Here is a 24855-nt window from a genome sequence, read left to right as displayed (position 1 = left end):
TGATGGTTGTTTAATACAATAAGTTTTGTCAATCATGGTGCTCTTGCTAGTCTGTTAGTATAAACTGGGATGATGCAGTACTTTCATTTATCATAGTGCTGGTCAGTAATTTTAGTATAGCTTTCACTGATAATCTGCATTGATATGGGGGCTTGCTGTATTCTATAAAAGATACCTTGCTGATAGCTTTGGAAGTACATTCAAAGCAATGAGTAACTTTCTCTTATTTAACAGGTGATAGCAGCTGCTATATGGAATCCACTATGAATTATGTACATTGTTAATAATTTAGTATTAATCTGTCCGGTTTTGTGATTTGGTGATTTTTTTATGAATAAAAATGGATCAGCAGTGAAGACTTATGAAAGTCAATTTGCTTTGTTATTGCAGATATTTAGGTTCTGTGAGCCAAATTATAGATGGCATTTGTGTCATCTGTGGTGTGTGTGTGTGTGTGTGTGTGTAGGTAGGTAGGTAGATAGTTTCATATTCTGTTTCTATATAACATCTTTCCAGTTTAGTTACATGAGTGCATCTGGTTGGTTGTTTTAAGGATCAATGACTATTAAGCATGATAGGGTGAAAGATATTTAAGAAGAAGAAGGATGATGTACTTGAATATAAAGTTTATATCAAAAGAGTTGATGCAGTATTTGAACTGCTCCCAGCTCTGTCTGCACTAAAATATATATCACTGCTGTATCGCAATCATAGAAGTGATTTCTTAATTTTTCTTTCCTGGATGTTTTGTTTAAGTTGTTTCTATGTATAGACTTTAGTACCTGGCACTGAAATTCTACTGCATTTTTTTTGTCCTAATTTTAATTCAATGTGAAACAGATTTTTTAAATATAATTTTATTAAAACTTTTTAAAAAATAAGATAAAAAAACTAATACAAAGTAGAAAAAGAGAAAACGAGAAAGGAGATCAAAGAAAGAGCTGAAGTGCAAAAGTAAAGAGAGAAAGAAAATACAAAGAAGTAGCTTCCGATTTTCTTTACAACAGTTATAAGTACAGTTATAGATTTACCTCTTGCACTATGGTTACAAAATAAATCAATTTTTTCCTATCCTATCTAATCATCAAAACCACAAATCAAAAGTTCATTTTTTTCTGTTTCAAGCAAAAAGTCTATAAGGGGTTTCCAGTCAGCAATAAACATAAATATCGTATTTTCTCTAATCAAAGAAGTTAGTTTGGACATTTCTGCTTGTTCTATCATCTCCACCAACCATCCCTCCATTGTGGGTAGTACCAAATCTTTCCATCTTTGTGCATATAATAATCTTGGTGCAGTTCCATGACATTTTTCCAACTGTTTATCCATCAGTTCCAAAAGAAAAACCTCTGGTTTCAATTTTATAAAAAAATTCCTAAGATTATAACATTATGTAAATTTCAGTCTTTTCAACCACTTATTTTCCCATTGTTCCAACTGTATATTATAACTAATTTTTTAGCCCACTTTATTATACATTCCTTTACTTGTTCTTCTGTTTCAAATTTAAATAAAAATTTATACATGTAGCAATTACATATTCATTTGTACACAATTCTGTTTCAAACTCAATCTTATAATGTTCAAAACCATGCATTATCTGATTTAAATCTTTCTAATAATTGTACATAAGAAAACAATTAACAAGCATATCCCTCTGCTATCAGATTTTCTCTTGATTTTCTCTTACATTTCCTCTGACAAAACTCTAATATCTCACAATAAGTTAGCCATTTATGTTTGCTTATTATTTTTCATCTATAAAATGCTTCTTCTGCTGACAGCCACAAAGGTGTTTTTGGGCATAACCTGAGTTTGTATCTATTTCATATTCCCACATCTAATGTAATGATTTTTAAAATCTACATTAACCTTAACTTTATTGTACCATAAATATCCATGCCACCCAAATCTCAGGTTGTGTTCTTCTAACTCAAAAAGTCTTCTATTTCTCAGCAACACCCACTTTTTCATCTAAACCAAGCAACAAGCTGCAAAATACAATTTCAATCCAGTCCTCCTCTTTCCTTTGCATCTTGTAACAACTTATATTTAACTATTGGTTTTTTTCCCCTGCCACACAAATTTAGATATATCTTTCTGCCATTGCTTAAATGGTGCAACAGTTGTCAAAACAGGTATTGTCTGAAACAAAAACAACACTTTAGGCAAAATATTCATCTTAGTCACAGAAATTCTCCCAAGAAAGAAAAAGACAGTTGTAGTTTTTCCCATCTTAACATATCTTTTTTAACTTCATTCCATGTCTTAACATAATTATTTTGAAATAACATACGGTTCATGTTTGTCAGAGTGATACCCAAATATTTTGCCTTCTCAATCTTAAAACCCATTTTATTCAATTTTGTTTGACCTTGTATTTTCATTTTTTTTGTTAACATCTTCTTCTGATTATTAATCTGAAACCCTGCTAGTGCACCAAATTCTCTTAATTTACCCATTAACGTTTCAATTCCCTTTAAAGAATCTTCTAAAACCAACACCAACAGATTTTTAAATAAAATATTTGAAAGTAGAAGATAATTTTGGAAAATTCTAATGAGTGGGTGATGTTATTCTTGTAGTTAGTTATGTCATTCTTGAGGTTAGTTGTGGTGAAAGGTATGTATGAACATCCTGACATTTATTGTATGACATCTTTCTAATTAAATCCCAACAAAGATGTCATAAGGAAGTTTGGGCTTTTTCAGTAGTGGTGCCACTACTGCCATTAAAGAGTAGTGTTGCCCTTGCATAATTGCTGGAAAATTTCTCCTTCCTCTGGAGAAATACAGCAAAACTGACCTCTCCGTTTCCATACCCATAAGTTTAAAGGCCATTTGTGTCTAAATGTAATAAATTTGTCTAAGGCATACATTGCCCTACAGGCATACCTCATTGCTGAAGGGAGCATTAAGGAATTCACTGAAAGCTTGAATCCATGCATTTCAAGGTATATAGCTGGAGGGTAAGGGTGGGGTGCATGTGTGTATAATTACATAAAGGAAAACAGTTCTTTATAGAAATGTTAAGTATATCTATTCAATAATACATCATGTTTGTGTTCCAGTAAAGATGTTTAGGGTGTATCTTTAGGTTGAATTCCTGTAGTGGATGCTTTTTACTCCTAGGTAAGTGAGCAGTTAAAATAATTTCATTAAGTTCTTAGATAAGTTTGAAGAAACATGTTCTGTTTCTGGTGTGCAGAAACAAAATGCTTTGTGTGTGTTTCTAATATTATACATTATTTGTCATTAGAAAAAAATATTTTATTAGTATATATTGTTTGGTGTTATTTTTTTCCTCCCATTAAAAAATTGTTGTTTCTGTTATTATTAATATTCAATTTAAATTTGTATGCCACCAAATCATTCTGACTCCTAGTGGCTTACAAGAAGATAAAATACGATAAAGTGCCTAGAAAAAGGTATAGTAAAGCAGAGAGAGAGAGAGAGAGAGAGAAAGATTGTCCATCACTCTAATAATGCCAAATTTCTGAACAGTTCAAAAAGATCAAAACCCACAATAGAAAGAAAACAATTAAAAACTCAATAATTATGACAAACAAATCATACCCAAAAGGCCAGTTCAAGGGTTTTAGCAATAATTTCAGTGTTTCAGATGAACTCTGTATCTTCTATTATATTAATATTGTTGTCCTTCCACATTTTAAGGCATTTTTACTGGAATTGGAAATAAATTGGTGACTGTGTAACCACTAGTTCCAGAATCATTTTTGCACAGCAAGTGTTCACGGTTTGTAATCTTACCTTATTGCCAAGTAACAGCAGAACGGAGTTGCTCTCAATGAAAGCAGCATAAGAGCATTTGCTATATTAATTGTATTTTCATGGTAGCCAGACTCAATTGCTATATGCTGTATTTCCTCCTTTGGGGACTTAGTAGTTTATTTATTATTATTATTTTTTTAGCATAGTCAGTATTCTATAGAAACTATTGCAATACAGAACTGCAAAAAATTTCAGAAACCAACCTTTCCTAAGAGACTTAGTTTCCTACAAGTGTTTAGTTGAGGGCTGTGCAGGGTTAAAATATTCCTGAATGACTGCTTTGATAAGCCATGTGTATATAAAATTGCAGTTATGATAAATTGTGAGGACATGTGTTGCAATTTATCATTTACCTTTCTCTGCTTCATCTGCCATAATGAAGCTGATCTGTTTCTCCTGGGACTTAGGGTAACCTTCCAGGGCACAGAACAGAAAACAGCTATCTTATTTCATTGCACTGTTTTAACAAAATAAATACATCACCAGCCAAAAAAGTAGATATTTTGACTGTGATCTACATTCTAATACAAAAGCATAATCTATGAACATTTTTATGTGTCTAGTTATGGCTAATCACTGCGCACCAGAAAACTTCACAATTGCCCAATTAACTTTCAGAATTATATGTCATAAACATACATGAACAAAAATTCTGCAAGTTATTAGACAATCACATTTAAATAAGGAATGCTGGGGGATTCCAATATACAGTACCTACATGAAATGCCCATCCATATTTCTCAGACAAATGTGTTTTAAACTGAATAGATTTCACATTTCTCCAAAGGTTGTGACAGAAAGCTTGGTAGTTTTAAGTATCAGCATATGCATATGAACATATATTATGAAATTAGATTGCATTTCAATACCTATTTGATCAATATTTAAATATATACTTTGAACAGGATTGTTTTAAACAGCACCAATTAATTTGGACATGAATGGAAATAATAAGAACGTGAATGGAATCACAACAATGACATAAATCAGAAATAGAGTAATATCTCCTTCATTGTAGCAATCCAGCTATGCAGAATTCCAGATAGTCATTTAGATCAGACAAATGCCATCTTAGTACAAGCAGTCCTCACTTACCAGATGCAGTTGGGACCAGTGATTCTGCCGCTAATTGGCACAGTCGTTAAATGAAATGTCATGTGATCGTGCCAACTTAGAACATCAGTTCCGGCTGTGGTCATTAAGTGAATTACTGCAAGTCAAGTGCAATGTCAAGATTTACAACTTTCTGCTGGCTTCCCCATTGACCTTGCTTGTTGGAAGCCAGCTGAGAAGGTTGCAAATGTCAATCACATGACCATAGGATGCTGCCACCGTTATAAATGTATGCTACTTGCCAAGTGCCCCAACTGCAGTCGCATGATCTTGGCTATACTATGATGGCTGCAACTTCGAGGACCAGTCATAAAACTCCGCTTTCAGCACCATCGTAACTTCAAAAGGTTACTGAACAAGTGGTTGGTAAACGAGGACTACCTGTACTGTTGATCCAGGAGCATAGATTTCTTCTCAAAGCAGAAGCTCTTCCACTTAACAAATCATACTTGAATTAGAGGAACTTTCACAAGTTTGTAAAATGAAAAGGGCTTATAGTACACTGTATACTGTATATTGAAGCAGTAATGGTCAGTAGGCGATACTTATAAAAAGGCTTTTGTTCACTGCTACACCAAATTATCAGGAATATACTGATAGTTGATATAGTACAGAGTAGCTTCCAATGTTTTTGTTTGGATTCTTTACACTAAATGAAGCCTAAAACTGACCTTCCTTCCCTCCTCCCCTCCTTCCTTCCTTTTTATTGTCTCCCCAGCAACAAAGCAGTTTAATTTATCTGTGAAAATAGATAGCAGACAGATTATACATAATAGTTCTAATCTGATGAATTTTGCATATGCCTATGAGTACTAATTGCCTATTTGGACATATAAAAATCTTCCTTAGTTTCCTTAATTCAAGAGTGAGGAGTATGCTATCCTACGGACAGTACTAAATAACTATTTCTAGCAGTCCTCACTATAATCCATGCAGGCTGATGCTGCTGAAAGGTGTAGTTCAACAATATCTGAAGGCAATAGATTCCATGTCTGGACCTTAATAAATCATCCTTCTTCATCTGACCATCTTTGATACTTCAAAGAAGATGAATAAAGAAAATCCAGGTATTTGGGAGAGTGATATACAGATGGGTTTGCTCCTCACCACAATGCTTGTTGAATCTGCCTTACGAAGTCCAAATAGCAGCTTTCATTTTCAGCAGCAATAGTAGGTAAATTTCAGGCCTATACATCTTCAAAGGGATGTTCCCAAAGGGCTTTGATGAAAGGGCCTTTTCAAAAAAACCACAAAGAAAAGCACGTCCTGCATACATTTGCTGAAGCAGAATAGTCTTGTAGCTTCACTTTGCTTGGTAATAGTGGCTTCTGCATACACACAGTAGAATGGCTGATCAAGGAAGTGTGATCTTGTTGGAGCTTACTTTTAACCATGGTATATATGCATGGGGTAGGAACCTGCCTGGCGCAATATGGTTCATGGGGTCACGAAGAGTCGGACACGACTTAACGACTGAACAACAACAGGAACCTCAAATGGTTTTATTTACAGTACTATATTTCTATCAACCTTACTTCTAAGAGTTCAGGATAGCATACATTGCTGATTTGTTGGCTTATTTTTAGAACAGCCTCTGAAATTAGCAGACTGGGTTCACATATAAGGTATACCTAACCATGGTTTATTGGATAACAAGAATTGGCTTATTTCACACAAATGCTAAACCAAACCAGCTAAGCTATGTTATGACTTGCACAGTATGTGAGTCTGGTAAATTATGAATTGTGAGAAACCACTAGTACTGTTATAGCATAAAAATATCCCAGAAAACTTCTGATAAATAAAACCCAAGCTGAAAAACCTGAATTGATGGAACTCACCTTTCTTTTAATTAATTCATTAATAAATATGCTTTCCCATGTACTGTAATTCTACTGATACAAAGGCACAGCAGTCTGTGACTTTATAATTCTAACAGGTATTTAGACAGCTAGGTTTAGCTTGTAGACAATTTCTGATTTGCTGGCTAATTCCAGGACTTGGAGATGGAACATTTTTCTTGATTAGGGAAAGCAACACTCATGCTCTGTAAAGAAGCTGGTTTTCACTTATCCTATAAAACCAAGAGCATTTTTTTTTTTAAAGTACTGGTAGAAGGAACAAGGAGTATATTCCTATGAACATCTAAGCAAGAGATACAGATGATCTCTCTCCATCCATCCTGTGAACATTAAACATGTATTGACAGGCAAGAGTTTACTCAACTGTATTCATTTTATTTAGAATTCTGTGTGTGATTCTTACCTTTTCTTGTTTCACTATATTTCTCTTTTATCAAACAAATTCCATTTTTTCTATCTAGAGGTTTGGTTCATTGATTTAGAAGGGAATTTCTAATTAAAAAGTTACCCAGATGCAAAATTGCATGGCTACTTAGTTGAGTTTCAGGATTCACACAAGTTTTGTTTAAGTACTGTATTGGACTGGAAGATCTAAAGCAGTGTTCAGCAATGTTAGCTGGGGAAATCTGTGAATTGAAATCCACACATCTTAAAGTTGCCAGGTCTGAGAAACACTGCTTTAAATCAACTTTCTAGTTTTTCTAGGGTTGGTTGAAAACAGAAGTCATGCTAGAAGGGCTAAGAATTATCCAAGTGAACAGACTAGGGATGTCAGGAGGTTTAGTATGACTACTGGCAACTGATCGCACTTGCTTTTTAATAGGTAACTTTTAGGAGACTTACAAGAGGGGAGGGATAAATTATTTCCTTCTGCTTTTTAACTTCAGTCTAGTATCATAATAGATTTTGCTGAGCAAAAAAGCATTTTCTCTTCTTTTTTCTTATAATATCACTTATAATATAAAGTCACCCATTGGGGGAGATGGGTGGCATACAAATTTAATAATAAATAAAATAAAGAAATAAAATATACTTCATGCTTGTATGTTCCACAAGTGATAAAATATGACTTTCAGCTTATGCTGATGCTGAATAGACCTTGCAATTCACAGAAATGTTCTGTAAAAGTGTCGTGATCCTTGTAAAGAAACCTTAAAACACTATGGCTCTTTCTAAATTGAATGCAATTCAGGACAGTTCTTATGATCCTCAACAAAATAACTAGATGATATCAGGCTACCTTCTCAATTAGTTCCATTTTCTTTTTAAAATATATTTTTTAAAATCACTTATTTTTGCTGGAAATGGATAAAATGAATTGGTAATTTTGGAATTTACTAATTAAAAGGAGTTACTTATGGGAAGAAGGGAACCAAGATATGTAATTTGGGAGGGTGGAGATGGTTACTATCATGTCTATAACTGCTGCAAAGAAGATTGGAAGTCTCTTCTTTAGATATCTTTTCTTTTTCTTTTTTCTTTTTTGTCTTTTGTCTATCACTTTTTCTTTTATTCTTTCATATATTTTTTTTCTATGTTTCTGTTTAAGTTTGTTGGTTTTAAATTTTGTATAAATTTCTCTTTCAATAAAAATTACATTAAAAATCACTTAGTTTGAAAGCTCCAAGTATAAAAAATTAGTCACTTAAAAAAAAAAAAAGAATAAAGTTTGAGTTACAGTTTGAGCCATTGGATATGCAAACTGTCAGCAAAAATGAATCTGCTTTTGTTATCAATCATCCATTCGATGTACTTTCAGAATTAATGTATGTTAATATGACTGGTGGAGGCCTAGTTGAACTAATTTTTATTGTTCGGCGACTTTGAATAGCATGAAGAGTGTTTTTATCTTTAAGAAAAATAATTGGGGTTAGACCAATGATTGTTTTAATTGTGTATTTTCTATTTCTTATCTAAATGCAATGTGATACTTCTCTCTTGGGAAATTGAATGAAAAGTTTGAGAATGAATGTAGTAGAGAATTCATCTGAGAGCATGGTGAGATGTACTGCACATTTTCTTATGAAAGCTTTGGCAGACACATTTTGCTATGAAAAGCAAGATTCATTATATTTGCAAGTGAATTAAAATAATTATGTTGGCTTTCTTACATATCCTAGGGTATGTAACGCATATGTATAGGGTAACACATATGTATGTACATTGTTTATTGTGCTTCCATGCTTTGTATTTAGCTAATGAATCCTATTGTTTTATTCATTAAGAAGTGTTTTGTCCAATTATATGCAGAAGTTAAGAAAAGGATTAGAAGACATTAGGTGCTTTATACTTCCATGTATTCTTGAGAACTAGGCATGATATATGAATAGGATTCTTAAAAATCCACATTCTAATAATCCCATCAAAAGTAAATAATGTTAAAGGTAACATGAACTCTGATATGTGGGTATATTTTAGGTGTGCAGAAATAACTGCAGTATTTGTTGACTCCATACATTTCTAAAACTTCCCTTTAAGTGATTAAGTGAATTATATAGTACAACATGAAAAATGCCCATCTCCTTTCTGCACAACAGTCACTTCCATCTAATCCAGTTGTTCCTACTTCATGATAGAAAGTAAGATACATAATAGTAGTTTTATTATCCCATAGTAAAATATAGTCAGTTACTATTTCAAATATCTCTGTATTTGCATTGGACTGCCATTGCCTAATGACATAATCTGGAATAGGTGGCTGTTTAGCTTTTTGTTAATATTAAGCAGCAGACCAGGTTTTGTACTGTATTTGAAAACTTGAAAGTAGTTTAAAAAAACAGGCCATCAGTGGACAAGCTACCAGATAGTATCATAGACAACAATAATGAGCTCACAAGAATTCAAAGATGCAGATTATTGTTGGACAATCCTGGCAAAATGTTTTATAAGCAACTGAACAACTAAACAGTAACCACAAAATTTCTAGAAGATATTTAACTCTTGATATCAGTATTTTTAGAGAGGGTTTATTAGTACAGAAATGTATCTGGATAGCTTGATACAACAAACTTGAACTGCAGGCTTGTTATTGAAAGATTCCACTTCAGAAGGCAAAATGTTCTATGGCAGCTTGGCAAGAAGATATGTAGGTAATTCATATAAAGTATTCTATTCTATGTGGTTATGATACTACTGGAAGGGGTTATAAAATTATTAGGTGGTGTAACATTAGTAGTATTGGTTGGAAAGTCGAAGGGCGAAGAAGGCAGTTGTATATACAGATACCCAGCTGGTGTGAAAAAATGTAGATCTAGCCATTTGAAGGGGGAAGGAAACAATGAAAGATTAACAGAGGTAAATAAATGGGGCCACTTAGTTCTGAGAAAGTGGAAGCTTGAAAAAGAAACTCAAAACAAACCCATTTTGATTTTGTTTGGTATACGATGGGGCACAGAGAAACTCTGACAGGCTCTCAAGCTTCTGTTATTCTACCCACATGACAACCGAAGAACATAAATAGATTCTTTGTGCCCTTGCTATGGCCAAAAGACTGATATTGCAGCATTGGAAAGATAAATGTATGGCCCATTTATTCAGTGGATTGAAGACCTGACTGCACTTGCTACCCACGAGCAGATTGCCTGTAGATGTAGACTTTGTATGGACAAATACAATGAAATATGGGACTCATTTACACAAAATACAGTAGATTAAAAAAAATGATAGTCATATAAATGAATTATAAATATATATGTACTTGAATAATATTTGCATTAGATAAGTATATATAGAATTGTAATTGTTTACTGTTGTAATGACATATTAACATTTTTTCCCTTTGTTGTATTTCTTTTACTTTTTTGTTAAAGCACTTTATGGTTGGTTTTTTTCTTCTCAATAATCAATAAATAAATAGCTTCTCTTATTTTACCCTACAACAATAAAGAGCATTCCTGGAATCCCTGCTGTTTCCGTTTCCAAACCTTGCCTACAGCGAATGGTTAACAATTACCATTAGTATAACTAGCAATACAATATAATTAATTTAGGTCATTACTTTTTCCCTATGGAATTTTTTACACCATATCTGAATTATACAATATTAGAATTTACAAAGAACAAGCAGGAATGGGAAAATTATGGTCTTGCAGGCTTTAGTGAACTACAACTCCATAATCTCTCACATTGGCTGTGCTAGTTGGAGATGATAGGACATAGTGTCCATCAACTTCTATAGCCCTAAGGCACAGTTTTGCGGTATTTTGTACCTTGTCTACTATTCCAGAAATAGGTCATTTTTTATATTTTATTTTAAGAAAGGTCTTGTGGTCTCTAGTTGTCTTGAATGATACTGATTGGGAAGACTAAAGTTCAAATATCCTCTCACCTGTGGCTCACTGGAAAGTCTTATGCTGTTTGGAGATAATAAAATATTACATTCTTCCACTTATGAATCAATTTGATTTTAGTAGCTAGTGGCATAATAAATTCAGACAAGCAAAAAAAAAAAAAAAAATGTGTAGCCTCCCAGGTTAAAATCCATATTATTATTATTTATTTAATTTGTCCCCGCCCATCTCCCCACAATGGGGGACTCTGGGCGGCTTACAACATACTAAAAAACATGAGTACAGTTAAAAGTTATAAAACCAAACATTAAAAAATAAAAAAGCTGAGAAATCCAAGAGGCCACTGGGTCCACAGCCTACCACTAAGGGGCCAGCCAACCCCAATTCTGATTTCTTCCCTCCCTGCCCCAGGCCAGATGGCAGAGCCATGTCTTTAAGTCCCTCCGAAAGGCCTGGAGTGAGGGGGCCTGTCTCACCTCCGGGGGCAAGATGTTGCAAAGGGTGGGGGCCACAGCAAAGAAGGCCCGCCTTCTGGATCCTGCTAATCGGAGTTCTTTTACCGCGGGGATCCGAAGCATGCCCTCTCTGTGAGATCTGGTGGGACGGGTAGAGATCATGGGGGTGAGGCGGTCCTTCAGGTAGCCTGGCCCCATGCCATGTAGGGCTTTAAAGGTGATAACCAACACCTTGAATTGGACCCAGAAGCAAACTGGTACCCAATGCAGCTCACAGAGCAGAGGTGTTATATGGGTCCTTCTTCGGGCCCCAAAAATCGCCCGCGTGGCCGCATTCTGGACCAGCTGCAGCTTCCGGATATTCTTCAAGGGTAGCCCCATGTAGAGCGCGTTGCAGTAGTCTATCTGGGAGATAACAAGGGCATGAGTGACCGTTCGCAAGGCATCCCAATATCAGTTGACTTTTATTATGGTGCATATTAACATATGAACTGTCTACCTTAACCTGAAACTTTAACGCTTCCTTTTCTCTTTGTTGTTATTTTAAAAAACACTCATCTGTGAGACCACCATTTTGATTGTTACAGCTTTTTCTTCCAGCCTTTTTTTTTTCCCTAGCAGTCTCTTGGGAATTGAGGTGAATGTTCAAGAAGCTTAATATAGAAAAGAAGCAGTATCTGCAGTTTTCCTTAGTTACTAGGCTGGCTCAAATTTTATGTCAGCTGCAATTAGAGATGAGCAGACAATGAGGAATCTCAACATCTGTTCACAAATGTGTCATCCATTCCAAATATTCTCAAATTATTCATGGTCATTAGGGGCCACATCATATTAAAATTTTATGAACGGTCATTTGAAATAGTTTAACCTATACTTACTTTGCGTATTACCCCTTCCCTTTCTTAATGCCAGACACATTTGCATAGTAACAAAGCTCTTCTTCAATAAGGTTCATATCCCCTATCTAAAATATTTCATTTTCAGCACTGCAGTCATTGTTGCCTGCAATGACAGAAAGTGGGGTTATTACTTCAGAAAGCATGGGGAGAGAAGCAGGAACAAATGAAAGGAAAGGGAAAGGGGAAGAAATGCACAAATATAATGACTAAGAAAAATGCATACATATAATGACTAAGAAAAAAGAAAATACTTCTCTATATTTGAAGAAACAGAAGACAAATTAGAATTGTTTCTAAATATATTTTATTCACTGTGTTAATGACATGCTAGCCATTTTAGATGATTATGTTACATCTCACAGTCATCTAGAATTTCTTATACTATCTAAAAGAATTCTAAAACCTAGACAGCCATTTTTATTCTTAACTTTTAATATTTTGGAACATGAAAAAAGAGCAAATTGCATTATTTTAAAATGAAGTTAATAGTTTTTGTTGAATATGTAAGCCTAATTATTATTTGGAGTTAAGAGGTATACTCTAAGATATCTGGAAGGCATCATGTCAGGAAAGGAAGGCAGTTATTTTCTCTCATATATGTAGGTTCAGGTATAGAGCTGAATATGCCACATTAATAAAATGATAGGTGATACAAAACTGGAAAATACCTTATTGGTTTGTAATGTGAAATATCACTATGCATTCTTCTGCGCTTTCCATAACTCCTCCAGTGACAAAAAATGCCAGATAAATGGGAATGATGCAACTATTCAAATACTTCCTAATCAAAGCTTGTTTTCCTTAAGGCTTGAAGGAAAGTATTTCAAATAACTGAATATCACATTAACTGAAGATAACCCAGAAATGTATGCAAAATCCCTATCTAAATATCAGATTCAGCATGGTGATTCTATTTGTGATTCTAAGGAAATAGTATAATTTACAGTCTTATCACTACACTTGAATGCTCAGAGCAAAGTAGTATTTTTTATTTGTCAAGGCTTTACTATTAGACACCTGGTTTTATTCTGAAAGCAGAAATCATGCCTTGCAGTAGTTTATCTAAAAATCCAGTTATTTTTGTATCTTAAATGTGTAACAGCTTAAAATGAAGTATCAGCATGAACTGTAATAGCACTTCTAGTTCTGTTTAGTTCACAAAATCTTTTATAGAATGACATTACTTTGACTAGAAAAATCAAATTATGCTGGAAATTTGTCTATAAAGAACACTAAGTAATTAGTACATATTAAATTCTGACTTATTAAGTTATGGACAAAGTACTGATCCGTGTAAATAATTCTGTACTTAAAAAAACTTTTTTTGCAGTAAATGGTCATATTCCACCAAGGGAAAGTTTTGGGGGTGGCACATTCTTGGGGGGGAGGTTCAAATCTAAAATGACTTGAAGACATTTATAACAAACATGCATGGGGTGAAGGTTTATCATTGTTCCTATATACCTTTATCCAGAATTCTCATAGTCTTCAGTGGAGCTTCAACTATAGACAAATCTTTGTGGGTTGCAGTGTTTGTATGGAATAAAATGGAAGGGTTGATGCTACATTGTGATAAATGTCCTTGTAAATCTGTATTGAAATAGGAAGAGGCGGTCTGCTCACCAAGCACATAGAAATGACCTGGTGAAATACTCCAGCAAAACCGAGAGCAGAATTTTAACGCATCCTAAATAGATTATGAAAATTGCACTTTATTCTTTGTAGAGGTCACAAAGGTCTAGGCTCATGCAAACAAAACCTCAAGCCATTATTACATCAAGTAGCAGACCTCACAATGACAAGGTTGCTGTGAGGCAGATTGATGTTACAGATAAGATTTACCACACAAGTTCTGTGACATGAACATTTCTAATCCCTTGCTGTTTAAGAACAGCATTATTTTTCACAAAGAGAGCTGCCACCTGAGGTCTATGGCCTCGAGTAAGTAATGTATCAGTTTGTAAAATAAATGGAACTTGTTTTTCCCTGTCCTGCATGTCTTTTGTACTAGGATTATTAGAGCAGCTGCTCTACTTTTTAGAGACCATGATAGAACTTTGCTTTGAAAGGAGTTAAGAGATTTAGAAGAAAAGTGTCTGCAAAAATACCATCTGATAAGGGATAATTGAGCTGAGACTGACATAAAAGACAAATCTACATTTTAATAGCATACTGGGCAGTCTCTGAAAGATTACTCTATAGTGATAATGTGGAGACCTTCTAAGGAAGTTATGAAGAACTAGTAGTTAAATTAATGCCATTAAAAAAAAGAAATAAAGAAAAATCACCTATTTCTCACTGAATCCACAAGCCATTTTTCTACCCAAATTTCCCTATTTCCATGGGATGGTATTGAAAAGCCCAGCTGTCAAGTTATTTTTAATATATGCATCACACACTTTAACTCTCGATTTTATCAGGAAGGCAGGGTAAGAAGGATTAAGGTTTGGTAGCAAGAAATAATTATTATTTATATTTTATCACCTCTAACCTAATTAAATCAGCAGGGCCTTCACTCCTTGCTGTGCAAGGATAAGGATTCAGAAGCTTGCAAACATATTTCTCTTTTCTGGTCCATTTTCACAATCAAACTACCAGCAGTAGATTATGGATTAATAAATCCATCCACCAGCAGTTGTTAACAGTCTTTCAGAATAGCAGACTATACCTTTGCAATCAGCCAACTCCATATCATTTTATACATGACCCTTCCTTAAACAAGAGTAATAAATATGATAGATTCTGTGGAATTCCCTTGCATATGTATTTATTTGGATTTATTAGCCACCTAATTCCAATGGACTCTGTTTTAGAAATAATCAACTATTCTTCTTAAATACAAATCTAACACAAGTTAGATTGAACTACAGCTTTAAGATGCATGTTTTACCTAAACTCTTTTCCTGTACTGGTTAAACATGTGTACAGAGGGCATAATCCTCAGAGCAGGCACACGTCCATACATGTATATTCTTTTAGTACAGCGGGAGGCAATGTGCACCTTTCCAGTAAGAGGTGGAGCAGCAGGAAAGGGGAAATATGTGAAGATACATGGCAATTTTATTTAAAAAATGAAAAAATGAATTTTAAAAAGAAATTAGTGAGTAGGCTTTTATTTTTGAGCTTATTTTTTCTTGACAAAAATGAGCTGAAAAAAAATAGTCACATTAGTTGTCTGGATTCTGTAGAGAGAAAAAATGGTAAATCAAAATTATATATAAAATTATAGCATTTCTTGAAAGATAGAAAGTGGTCTGCCAGATGGTTTGGCATGGTTCAGTTCCAAAGTTAAGAGTTTATTTAAAAAAAAAAAATCTTATAAATTAGAATATGGATAGTCAACTATTCTTTCTTAATCATTTTGCTTTTATGCGTAGATAATTAGAAAATAGAATGGCATCAGTTTTTTGCACTTTACATTTAGCCCTGCTGGTGAGAATTGCAGAAACCAGGGAAAGATGTTCTAATACTAAAAGGATTTTTACCATATGGATTGTTTATTGAAGATCAAATTCAATTTAATTAAACACCTTAAGAGAAACCTTTCTTCACAACAAATAAGTAAATCTCTTGGGGCTTATCCTTATTTTGGGGACTATATTTTTAAATGAAGAAATAGAACTTTAAGCTGATTAATTAACAAAAAGCTGAAGGAAAATGGAATTTAAAAGAGACTTAAAATTTATTATCGTGAAAAAGGAGGTTTGTTTATTTATATGAAACTTTATCTGCAGCAATGAGGTTTGCCTTTTCTATGGGAAAGTTTCTTGTTTTGTTCAGTTCTGTCTGCTGATTGGTGGGGCTTTAAAAACAGAACTAGATGGTAACTTGATTCCTGTGTGATCCCTTTGAAGTGGACACGTGCGCCTGCAATTCCAGCTTGAAAGGCACTAGAGGATGTGAACTACAGTTTACTTTTGTTTGTAATTAATTATATCCGGCTATGCATCTTACTTGTCTAAATGGAAAGGAAACAAAGAAAAAATAAATGGTAAAAGAGGTCCCTTGGAGCAGCCATTGGAAGATAGATAAAATAACTCCTTTAAGTTTACTCCAGTCAATATTTGATGAACTAGGAGCTAAATTTAAGCCCTTTGAAATAAAGATAGAGGAAAGAGTGGATAAGATGATTAACTTTGAAAAAAGATAGAGACTGAACCAAATGTGGAATTGGAGTTCAAAAAAATGTTGGACTATGAAGGTGATATGAATAAAGAAGTTGTGGTTCAAATATGGTCTTAAGATGGCCAAAGGATGATATGAAAAAAAGATGCTAGAATAGAATTACAAATGGAATCAGCTGATATTACAGTGTTCAAAGGGGACATACAAATAATGGAGAAGAGCAACCTGGAAAGATTTATTATCTTGGATTTGGAAAAGGAATGTATTGTATCAGTGAGGCTGTTCCTGGGAAGATACAACATTATTTATAATTTTATTTTTTATATATGATAACAGCAGCAAGGTTCTTAAATGAATAGAGATATTACCTATAGTGGAATAATGGTTTGTGAGGTTGATGGAGTTGGTCGAAATGGTGAAATTGATTAGAATTTTTTTTTGGGGGGGGGGACTTTTTGTGGGATATAGAAAAATGAAATTATGTTGTATGGTTTTGATGATTAGAATAATATGGGTTAATAGAAATAATGGAAATTATGTAGTAAACCTAGAGCAAGAGTTTGAGGTATATTGTTGCTTATATCTGTTGCGGGGTGGGTCGGAAGTCAGTTCTTTTTTGTTCTTGTTTTTCTCTTTTCCTATTCTTTTCTGCACCTTTGCTTTTTACTATTTTTCTTTTTCCAATTCTTTCTTTTTTTCTTTTTTCTTTTCTTAATATTATTTTTGGTTAGTTTTTATTGTTATTTTAAAATTTAATAAAGTTATAATAAAAAATCATAAAATTATAAAACCTTTTTGTGGATGTATGGTTACAAAATATTAATATTTACCCTCCATGTTATTTTTTTCATATAAAAATCCTATTAGATATCAAAGATTTTTGACTAATACCTAATTATTTGCAACGATCAAGATCAATCCCTTGCATTCTTTAGTTGCTAGATGAAAAAACATAGAATGTAAGGGTGGAAGAGACCTCAGAGACAATGTAATCTGGCCAGTGCAAGAATCCACTACTACAGCATGCTTTCTCTGAACATGCTCCAATTCGACAATGTCCTTCCTAAACTGCAGAACTCAGAACTGGACACAGTAGTTTAGGGCTCAGCTTGTGACCTACAAAATCACCCAGATCCTTTTTTATATGTGACGCTGTCTGATATATTCTCCTGTATCCTATACACATGCCTTCAACTGTTTCTATCCCAATCTGCCCATTGTTCCAGCAAGATCCTGTTGTATCTTGATATTCTCCTTTAAGGTATTTACTACCATAACCAACACACAATCTTTGCAATGTCTGTATATTTGATAAACATTTTTAATAACCCATGTCTGAGATCAGTTAATCCAGTTACTTTATCAAAAAAATGAAATCAGGGTAGGTTTGGTATGATTTTATAAATCCATGTGGCTTTCAGCCAAACAATAAAGTCTTTTACAAATGCTCATAAACCAAATGCTTAATATATTTGCCTTCCATTGATATCACACTGATGTCTGTAGTTATCCAGGTCCTAGTTTCTACTATTTTGAAGAGAGGAACATTTACCCTTCTCCAACCCCTGGCTTTATGCCTGTTCTCCATAATTTTTTTAAAGTTCACAGAAAGAGGTTCTGAGATGAAACTGCAAACTCTTTCAGAGTCTCAGATGTAATTGGTCTGATTCTGGAAACTTAAACTCTTTCATGATAGACAGGTGTTCCCTCAAAATATTTTTACTTATGTTGGATTATCACTCCCTCCTTGTGTTAGTTGTTCTGCTTGGTTCCACTCAACCATAGTTTCTTCTTTTGAGACAACACTGAAGCAAAGTGAGACTTGAGGAGCTATTCCCTCTTTCTGTCACCTCCTACTGTCCTACCATCTTCTCCCAGCAGTGAGTCCATTCCTTACTTTTTTTACCTTTTACTACTGAGATTCCTATTTTTTCTCCTTTTGCTTTTAGCTATTTTGTAAGCCTCAGTTCTGCTTTAGCATTTTTTACTTCCTTTCTGTAGATATTAGCTACTCAGTTGTGATTCTATGAAGATTATGCTATTATTCCATTCCTATACATCTCCTGTTAACTCTTAGCCCAATCAAAATCACCTTATGTGCTCACATTGGTTTCCTAAGTTGTCCACCATTTTCCCCTGTTATTGTAATAGAGCGTGATTGTACTTGTAATATCTTATTTTGAGAGGTTACCAGTCCCAGAGCTACAGCTATTAAGCCTATTGCTTAATAGCCCAATAGCCCAATTGTTAGAGCTATTATGCCAGTAAAGTCAGAGTAATTAGATTTCAGTTGATTTAGAACATCTTCATTCATTACAGAAGAGCCAATAAACTAGAAGTTCAAGTGAGTTATATGTCTGCTATTCCACATCACTCCCTCTAACAGCAAACTCAGCTAGAGAATATTGACAGGACTGTAATTAATATGGGCTTATTGAGAACAGAGCATCAGTATGCTCAAGGGAACCCTAAAGTTTTCAGAAGCACAACTAATATTTTGGAAAATTAAAACAAAACTAGAAGAATAGGAAACATAAGACTAGTGATGGAATGAAGTATCCAGTAGGAACAAGGTGAGAATGACCAGCTATATCATTAACTAGAAACATTTCATACAAAACTTGGGATGAATATTCCATTCTGCTTTTCTGGTGTAATTTGGCATCTTATAAAATTGAGAAAATATTTGGTGATTAAATCAGATCTTTATTACAGTCATAGACCAGCATAATAGTCACCAAGAAATAATAAACAAATAATAAATATAATAATAAATATAAATATAATAAATAAACAGATAAAAGCAATGAAAAAGGTAAACACACATAACTGATAATTCTGCCTGTGCAATTTTCAGGATATTGTTAGAACCAGCTTTCAAGTTCTTCACCTTTACTGTTACTTAGGCCAGGTGTTGGTAACATCACAATTCTGAAATCTCCTAACAATGATAAATGAATTTGTGCACCAACCTCCTCCATGAATAAAAATGATGCTTTCATTAGGATTAGAGCTTGGCACAAAATGCATATACCACTTTTTATAATTAAATTTTAATCAATATAATGAATAAAAGAATACAGTGAAAACTTTTCATTGGACATTAACAAAAAAGATCATACAATCAAATGCTCAACCATTTTTAATGAGAAGATTGAGCTTCTTACTTTTGTACAATGCTAGATTCATTCTCAAGACAGGCACTCAGCATTGAATCAACTTCTGTTAAAATGTTGCAGCTTTCAAAACACTGGCAGGCTATGAATTGCTTGTGGTACTTTCTCTCTAGCAGGGATAACACTGAGGTAACATTATAGTGCATCTTTCCTTTTCCTTCCAACATCCTTCTTGATGCTTGTAAATCCCTTTGCTCACTTTTGCCCATTCTTCCTCATTGCAGCTTCATAGTACCTCCTCCTTTCTCCTGCACCCTAGAGAGTGAGAGTCAGGTCAGCTATTGGAGTCTGGCCTAGGAGTCTTGTGTCATCCAGGCATGATTATTCTTTCTTTATGGAGTCCTCGGTGCTCTTTGATCTTGGCTGTTTGCTTGCAGGGATTGGTAACATCTTCGGCGCTAGTGCATGTGGAGTTCACTCCATGTTTATATATGGTCATTTGCCTTGCCAGCATTGGTGGTTTTCTCTTTGATATTACCCTAATCAAAGAACAGATTAACCCTGAACTACACATATTCTCTTCTGTTGTAGTTCCTTTGAAAGGCAAGCAAGTAGAACACACAGGCTCCATACAGTACTCTAGACTTGTGTTGTTTCACATTCAGCATATTTTGGCATCAAACTATGCTTACTTGCAGGAAGACATCTCTCATGGCTCTCCCATTCATTGTTTTGTAATCCCCCTGCAGTCACAACCAACACTTTGTGAAATGCTGCTTTAGCAGACTTAAATTAAACCATTTATGAAGTAACTGCCAGTGGTGATTTTGTTTTGTAACATAAAAAATAGTATCAAGTCACATAGCTCTTAAAGTGGTCCTTTTTATATTATTTTATTTTTTAAAAGACTTATGGGTTGTCCTCAAGTTATGACCATTTGCTCAGTGACTCAAGTTACAGCTTCACTGAATGAATGGTACTTATGCCTGGTCTCCAAAGTTACAGACGTTGCAACTCCCCTGCAGTCACATGATCAAAATTTTGGTGCTTGGCAGCCTGCCCACACTAGTGACCACAGGGGTGCTTCAACTCCCCCCACTTGCCTATCTCCCTCCATCTCTGCCCTTTTGGCTCCTACACTCCACAGCCCCTAATGCCCTGCTCTCCACCAGCCCCAGATAACCTTTGCCGTCTTCTTGCTCTCGCTGCTGACCAAGCATGCCAGCCTGGCTCTTCACAAGGCAGTTGCTAGCCGCATGAGGTTTTCTTTCTGAGGTTGCATGCCTTGTGAGATCTGGGGAAGAAGACCTCATGTGTCCAGCAGCTGCCTTGCAAAGGGTCAGGCCAGGTGTGCTTGCTTAGCAGCACAGCAAGAAGATAGCAAAGGTCAGCTGGGGTGGTGGAGTGCAGGGAAGCAGTGGCTGTGCCTGGGGCTGGGCTGGACCAGGCTGGGCAGCTGGGGTTTCCCAAGGTAGATGGGGCTTCCTGCCACACTGCATCATATTGCTGGGCAAGCTGGGTGGTTGGGGCTTCCTGGGATGGCTGTGGAGTTGCGGCAGCCACTGGTTGCACAAGGCTTTCTTCTGGAAGTCACACGCAGCAGTTTCCTTCTTGCAGCCCCAGAGCCATGGTGCACCAAGAAGCCCCTGAGCCACAGCGTGGGTAGCAGCCCCACAGCCACATGGTTCTGGGACTGCTTGCCACCCTGCAAGACAGGGCGCAGGGCAGCCAAAAGGGCAGAGATGTGGGGGGATAGATAGTTGGGGATGTTGAAGAGGAGGCAGTCCCTTACCTTGGAAGAACCGAGGTTCAGGCCTGGAAGGGACAAAGCCAGGAATGGCTTGGATCAGGGTGGGTCCTCAGCTAACAACCAAAGGAATTCAGTTAACAACAGCAACAGGGAGTGCCGGAATTGCCATTGCTGAGCAATGCAGTCATGCAATGTTTTGCTTTATGACGTTATTGCTTAGTGATGGAAATTCCAGTCCCAATTACCATTGTAACTTGAGGACTATCTGTATATAACCAATATTGTAATAACAATCCTGGATGGTTTGCAAATCAGTAAAAACAACAGAAGCCCCCAAATCATAAAATAAAATATAATAAAAAGTCTATAAAAAGTCATGGCACTCCAGGGCAGCACTCTCCCATGCATCTACACACCATCTTGCTGGACTCCATCCTTATCATACCTCAATGATTATGGGAAGAGTCAGCTCTTCAAGGCCTTCTGGAAGGCAAGGAGGGCGGGGAACTGCTATGGAAAAGACACACTTCTAGGTCCTGCTAGATGACAACATTTAAGGGAATTGACTGGAGCACACCAACCCTAATTTACTGGTGGGACAGACAAATACTCTCAGGGAAAGGTGGTCCTGTAAGTATCCTGGTCCCATGCCATTTAGGAAAGGTGAAAATCTTTGAATTGCACCCAAAAAGAAACTAGAAGGTCATGCAGCTTGGTGTAATATGGGCAAAACATAAAGTGCCCAGAACTGCATGTCCCACCACATTCTGGACCAACTGTAGTTTCCATATGGTCTTCAAGTGCAGCCCCATGCAGAACACATTGCAGTAATCCAATCAAGAAGTGATATAGGGTGATGCTGGTTCTTATATACACTAAATATGTGTTTATGCATTTATGCAAGCATCTATCTTAATGTCTCCTTATCTGACTTAAATCCTCTTTGTACTGCCACTGATGTTTCAATAGTTTGGAATAGCTTTGCTAAAACTGTCTCTGTCTGAAATTTCATCTCATTTATGTCTTCCCCCACATTGGATACAAGGTTCGTTTTCTTCCTGACCTCTTCTTATTAAGTCTGCTTTGTAGAAGCCTGTTGCCCTACCTCTTTTACAATAAAGTCTTTTACAACTTTTACCTCTTTGGATAATTTTATAATTCTGACTTATTTAAAGTTGTTTTAACATATACTAGTTGAAATATACTTGTTCAATCATCTTCTAAGAGAATATATATGTGTCTGTGTTTTTTTTGTTTTTTCCAGCCCCACTAACAGAAAAACCACCAAAGCTTTTGTATCCTTTGGAGAGTAAACTGACAATTCAGGAGACACAGCTGGGTAAGTGGCATTTTGGAAGTGCTGATGTTGTCTGGTCTTAAAATTATTGAGAAGGGTCTTTATACTTGTTTCTGTGCAGATTATCATAACAATGGTTTATTTGCCTTAACTATACTGTACTCGCTCTGTAAGGTGCCCTATTCTTCCTTTAGTCATCTAGAAGTAAATAAATTGATGGATTGATCTCCACAATTGAAGGCCTACATAAAATAAGTGTTCCAGCTGATGAATTACCTTGTTTACTAAGAAAACTGTGGGATAAACCAGAAAATTGATTTAATTTGATAATCCTCCACAGCAAAATTCAAGTTTTCCTTAAAGCACTCTGACAAAAATAATGTTTTGTATCTGCTTAAAGTTGTATAATTCTGCTAAGATACACTTTCACACTGTCAAAAGAGCTTTGCTGTACTACAGTCAGATTTCTATAGAAATCAGTGGTTTGTCATTGTGAGACTTGACTTTTTGGTTCCTGACAAACAGAAAGCTGTTATTGCTTCCATCCTTATTCTTCCATGATGATAGCGCCAGGCTAGGCTAATGGTACTTAATGAAGGGAGTTGTTTAGCTTTCCTCTGTTCCTGTGGAAATAACAAGTTACTGCTTATTTTAAGATTCATTCTCACATTTCTTTTTTTCCCATAGTAAAGTCCTTAGTTGATAAAATTTACCACTTCATAAAAGCATCTATTTTCACGTATGGAGTCATATGTGAAAATCCTCCTTTCCCCAGTGACTTAAAAGCTGAAATGTCAATAGTTCAGACACAATATTATATTAATATTGCAACCTCTAGCAAGTATTTTACAATAGAAGTTCCAAATGAATTATTCTCAGTTTCCTCTGTGTAAAGCCAATAATTTTGTTGAACATACTTCGATATGAAACTTCGGACTCTTTGAATCCAAGCATTGTATATTTAAATGCTAGCTATGCATTGAATCATATCAATTGAATATCCCAAAACCCATCTTAACTTGTAGGATATAAGGTTATCCTCTTATCATTATTGCAGAAATTGTAAATTCTCTTGTATTGCTTTCCAATATTTACTACATACCATCTGGCCTATTTAATTATAATAAAGGTATCTCTTCTGAATCACTAGCAAAAACCATAGCAGAATGTTGTGTGAATGTGACTCCTTATAATTTTTATTTGACTAGACCAACTGCTAGTTCTAAACAACTTTAGGTGGCTTACAATCACCATCATCCTGTCCCCAAGGCCTGGGTGAATAATCAGGTCTTCATTAATTTCCTGAATAACATAAGGCAGGCAGCCACACAAATCTTAAGAGAAAACCATTCCAGAGGACAAAAATTGCAGCAGAGTAGATAACCGGTACCTTGAATTGCATCCAGAATCCAACTGCCAACCAGCACAGCTTGCGAAACTGTGGGATCACACACATGTAACATGGTGCCCCTATCAGTGCCTACATTTCTTGACTCTGCTTCCTTTGCTGTTGATAGTGTTCCTAAAGGGCAGAAACTATCCACCATTTCAATATCTTCATTGTCAATACTGAATATTTTAAATAGATAATTATTGTTATTATGCTAATATAAATTTCTCAGTCCAGAGAGTCTTGCAAATAATTTTGGAATGCTGTTTGGCTCGTTATGGGTCACATTCTTCTGGATCAACATAAAATTAATTAGCCCATGCACTGAAAGCAACATTATTATAATATATCCAGAATTTAAGCAATACAGTAAAGTGGAATATTTGGTACTTAATTTTCTTAGGATCTCATCCTAAAAGTTTTAATATATTTGTACATGTATGCTTTGGTGTTCAAAACTAATTTTACATAGGCACAAATCATGATATCATTTTGGTTGTTTTGGAGATGGCTTTAAAACCAAGTATTGTCTATTTAAATATTATTAAATGTTCACTAGAAATGCCATTCACTTGGAATCAATAATCATGCTAAAGCTGCAATAAAAATGTTTGGGTTATAGGAATAGCTTCATTAGTCCCCAATATCTTGAACTTGCAATACCATTTGGCAAATGATGTATATAGTCCTGGGCTTATTGGTTGGTTATTCTTTTTAAGCTTGTGGTTTACTTTCTTTTAATATATTTCACTTGTTTTTACTTGAATC

The 24855-nt window shown here is 35.2% G+C and overlaps 1 protein-coding gene across 1 annotated transcript in view; it reads left to right on the top strand.

The window, feature by feature from the left end:
* Positions 1-24855, top strand: part of IL1RAPL1 (interleukin 1 receptor accessory protein like 1) — a 770120-nt gene that overhangs the window by 553770 nt on the left and 191495 nt on the right. Inside the window, exon 6 of the mRNA XM_088144810.1 lies at positions 22665-22739. Coding sequence (XP_088000936.1) covers positions 22665-22739 — 75 coding nt within the window. The remainder of the gene's footprint in view (positions 1-22664; positions 22740-24855) is intronic.

This window comes from Python bivittatus, unplaced genomic scaffold (assembly GCF_059951505.1).
Source record: "Python bivittatus isolate LINGU-HERP-01145 unplaced genomic scaffold, Pbiv_v1 ctg000350_np1212, whole genome shotgun sequence".
Taxonomy (NCBI): Eukaryota; Metazoa; Chordata; class Lepidosauria; order Squamata; family Pythonidae; genus Python; species Python bivittatus.
This window is presented reverse-complemented; position numbering and strand designations above follow the sequence as displayed.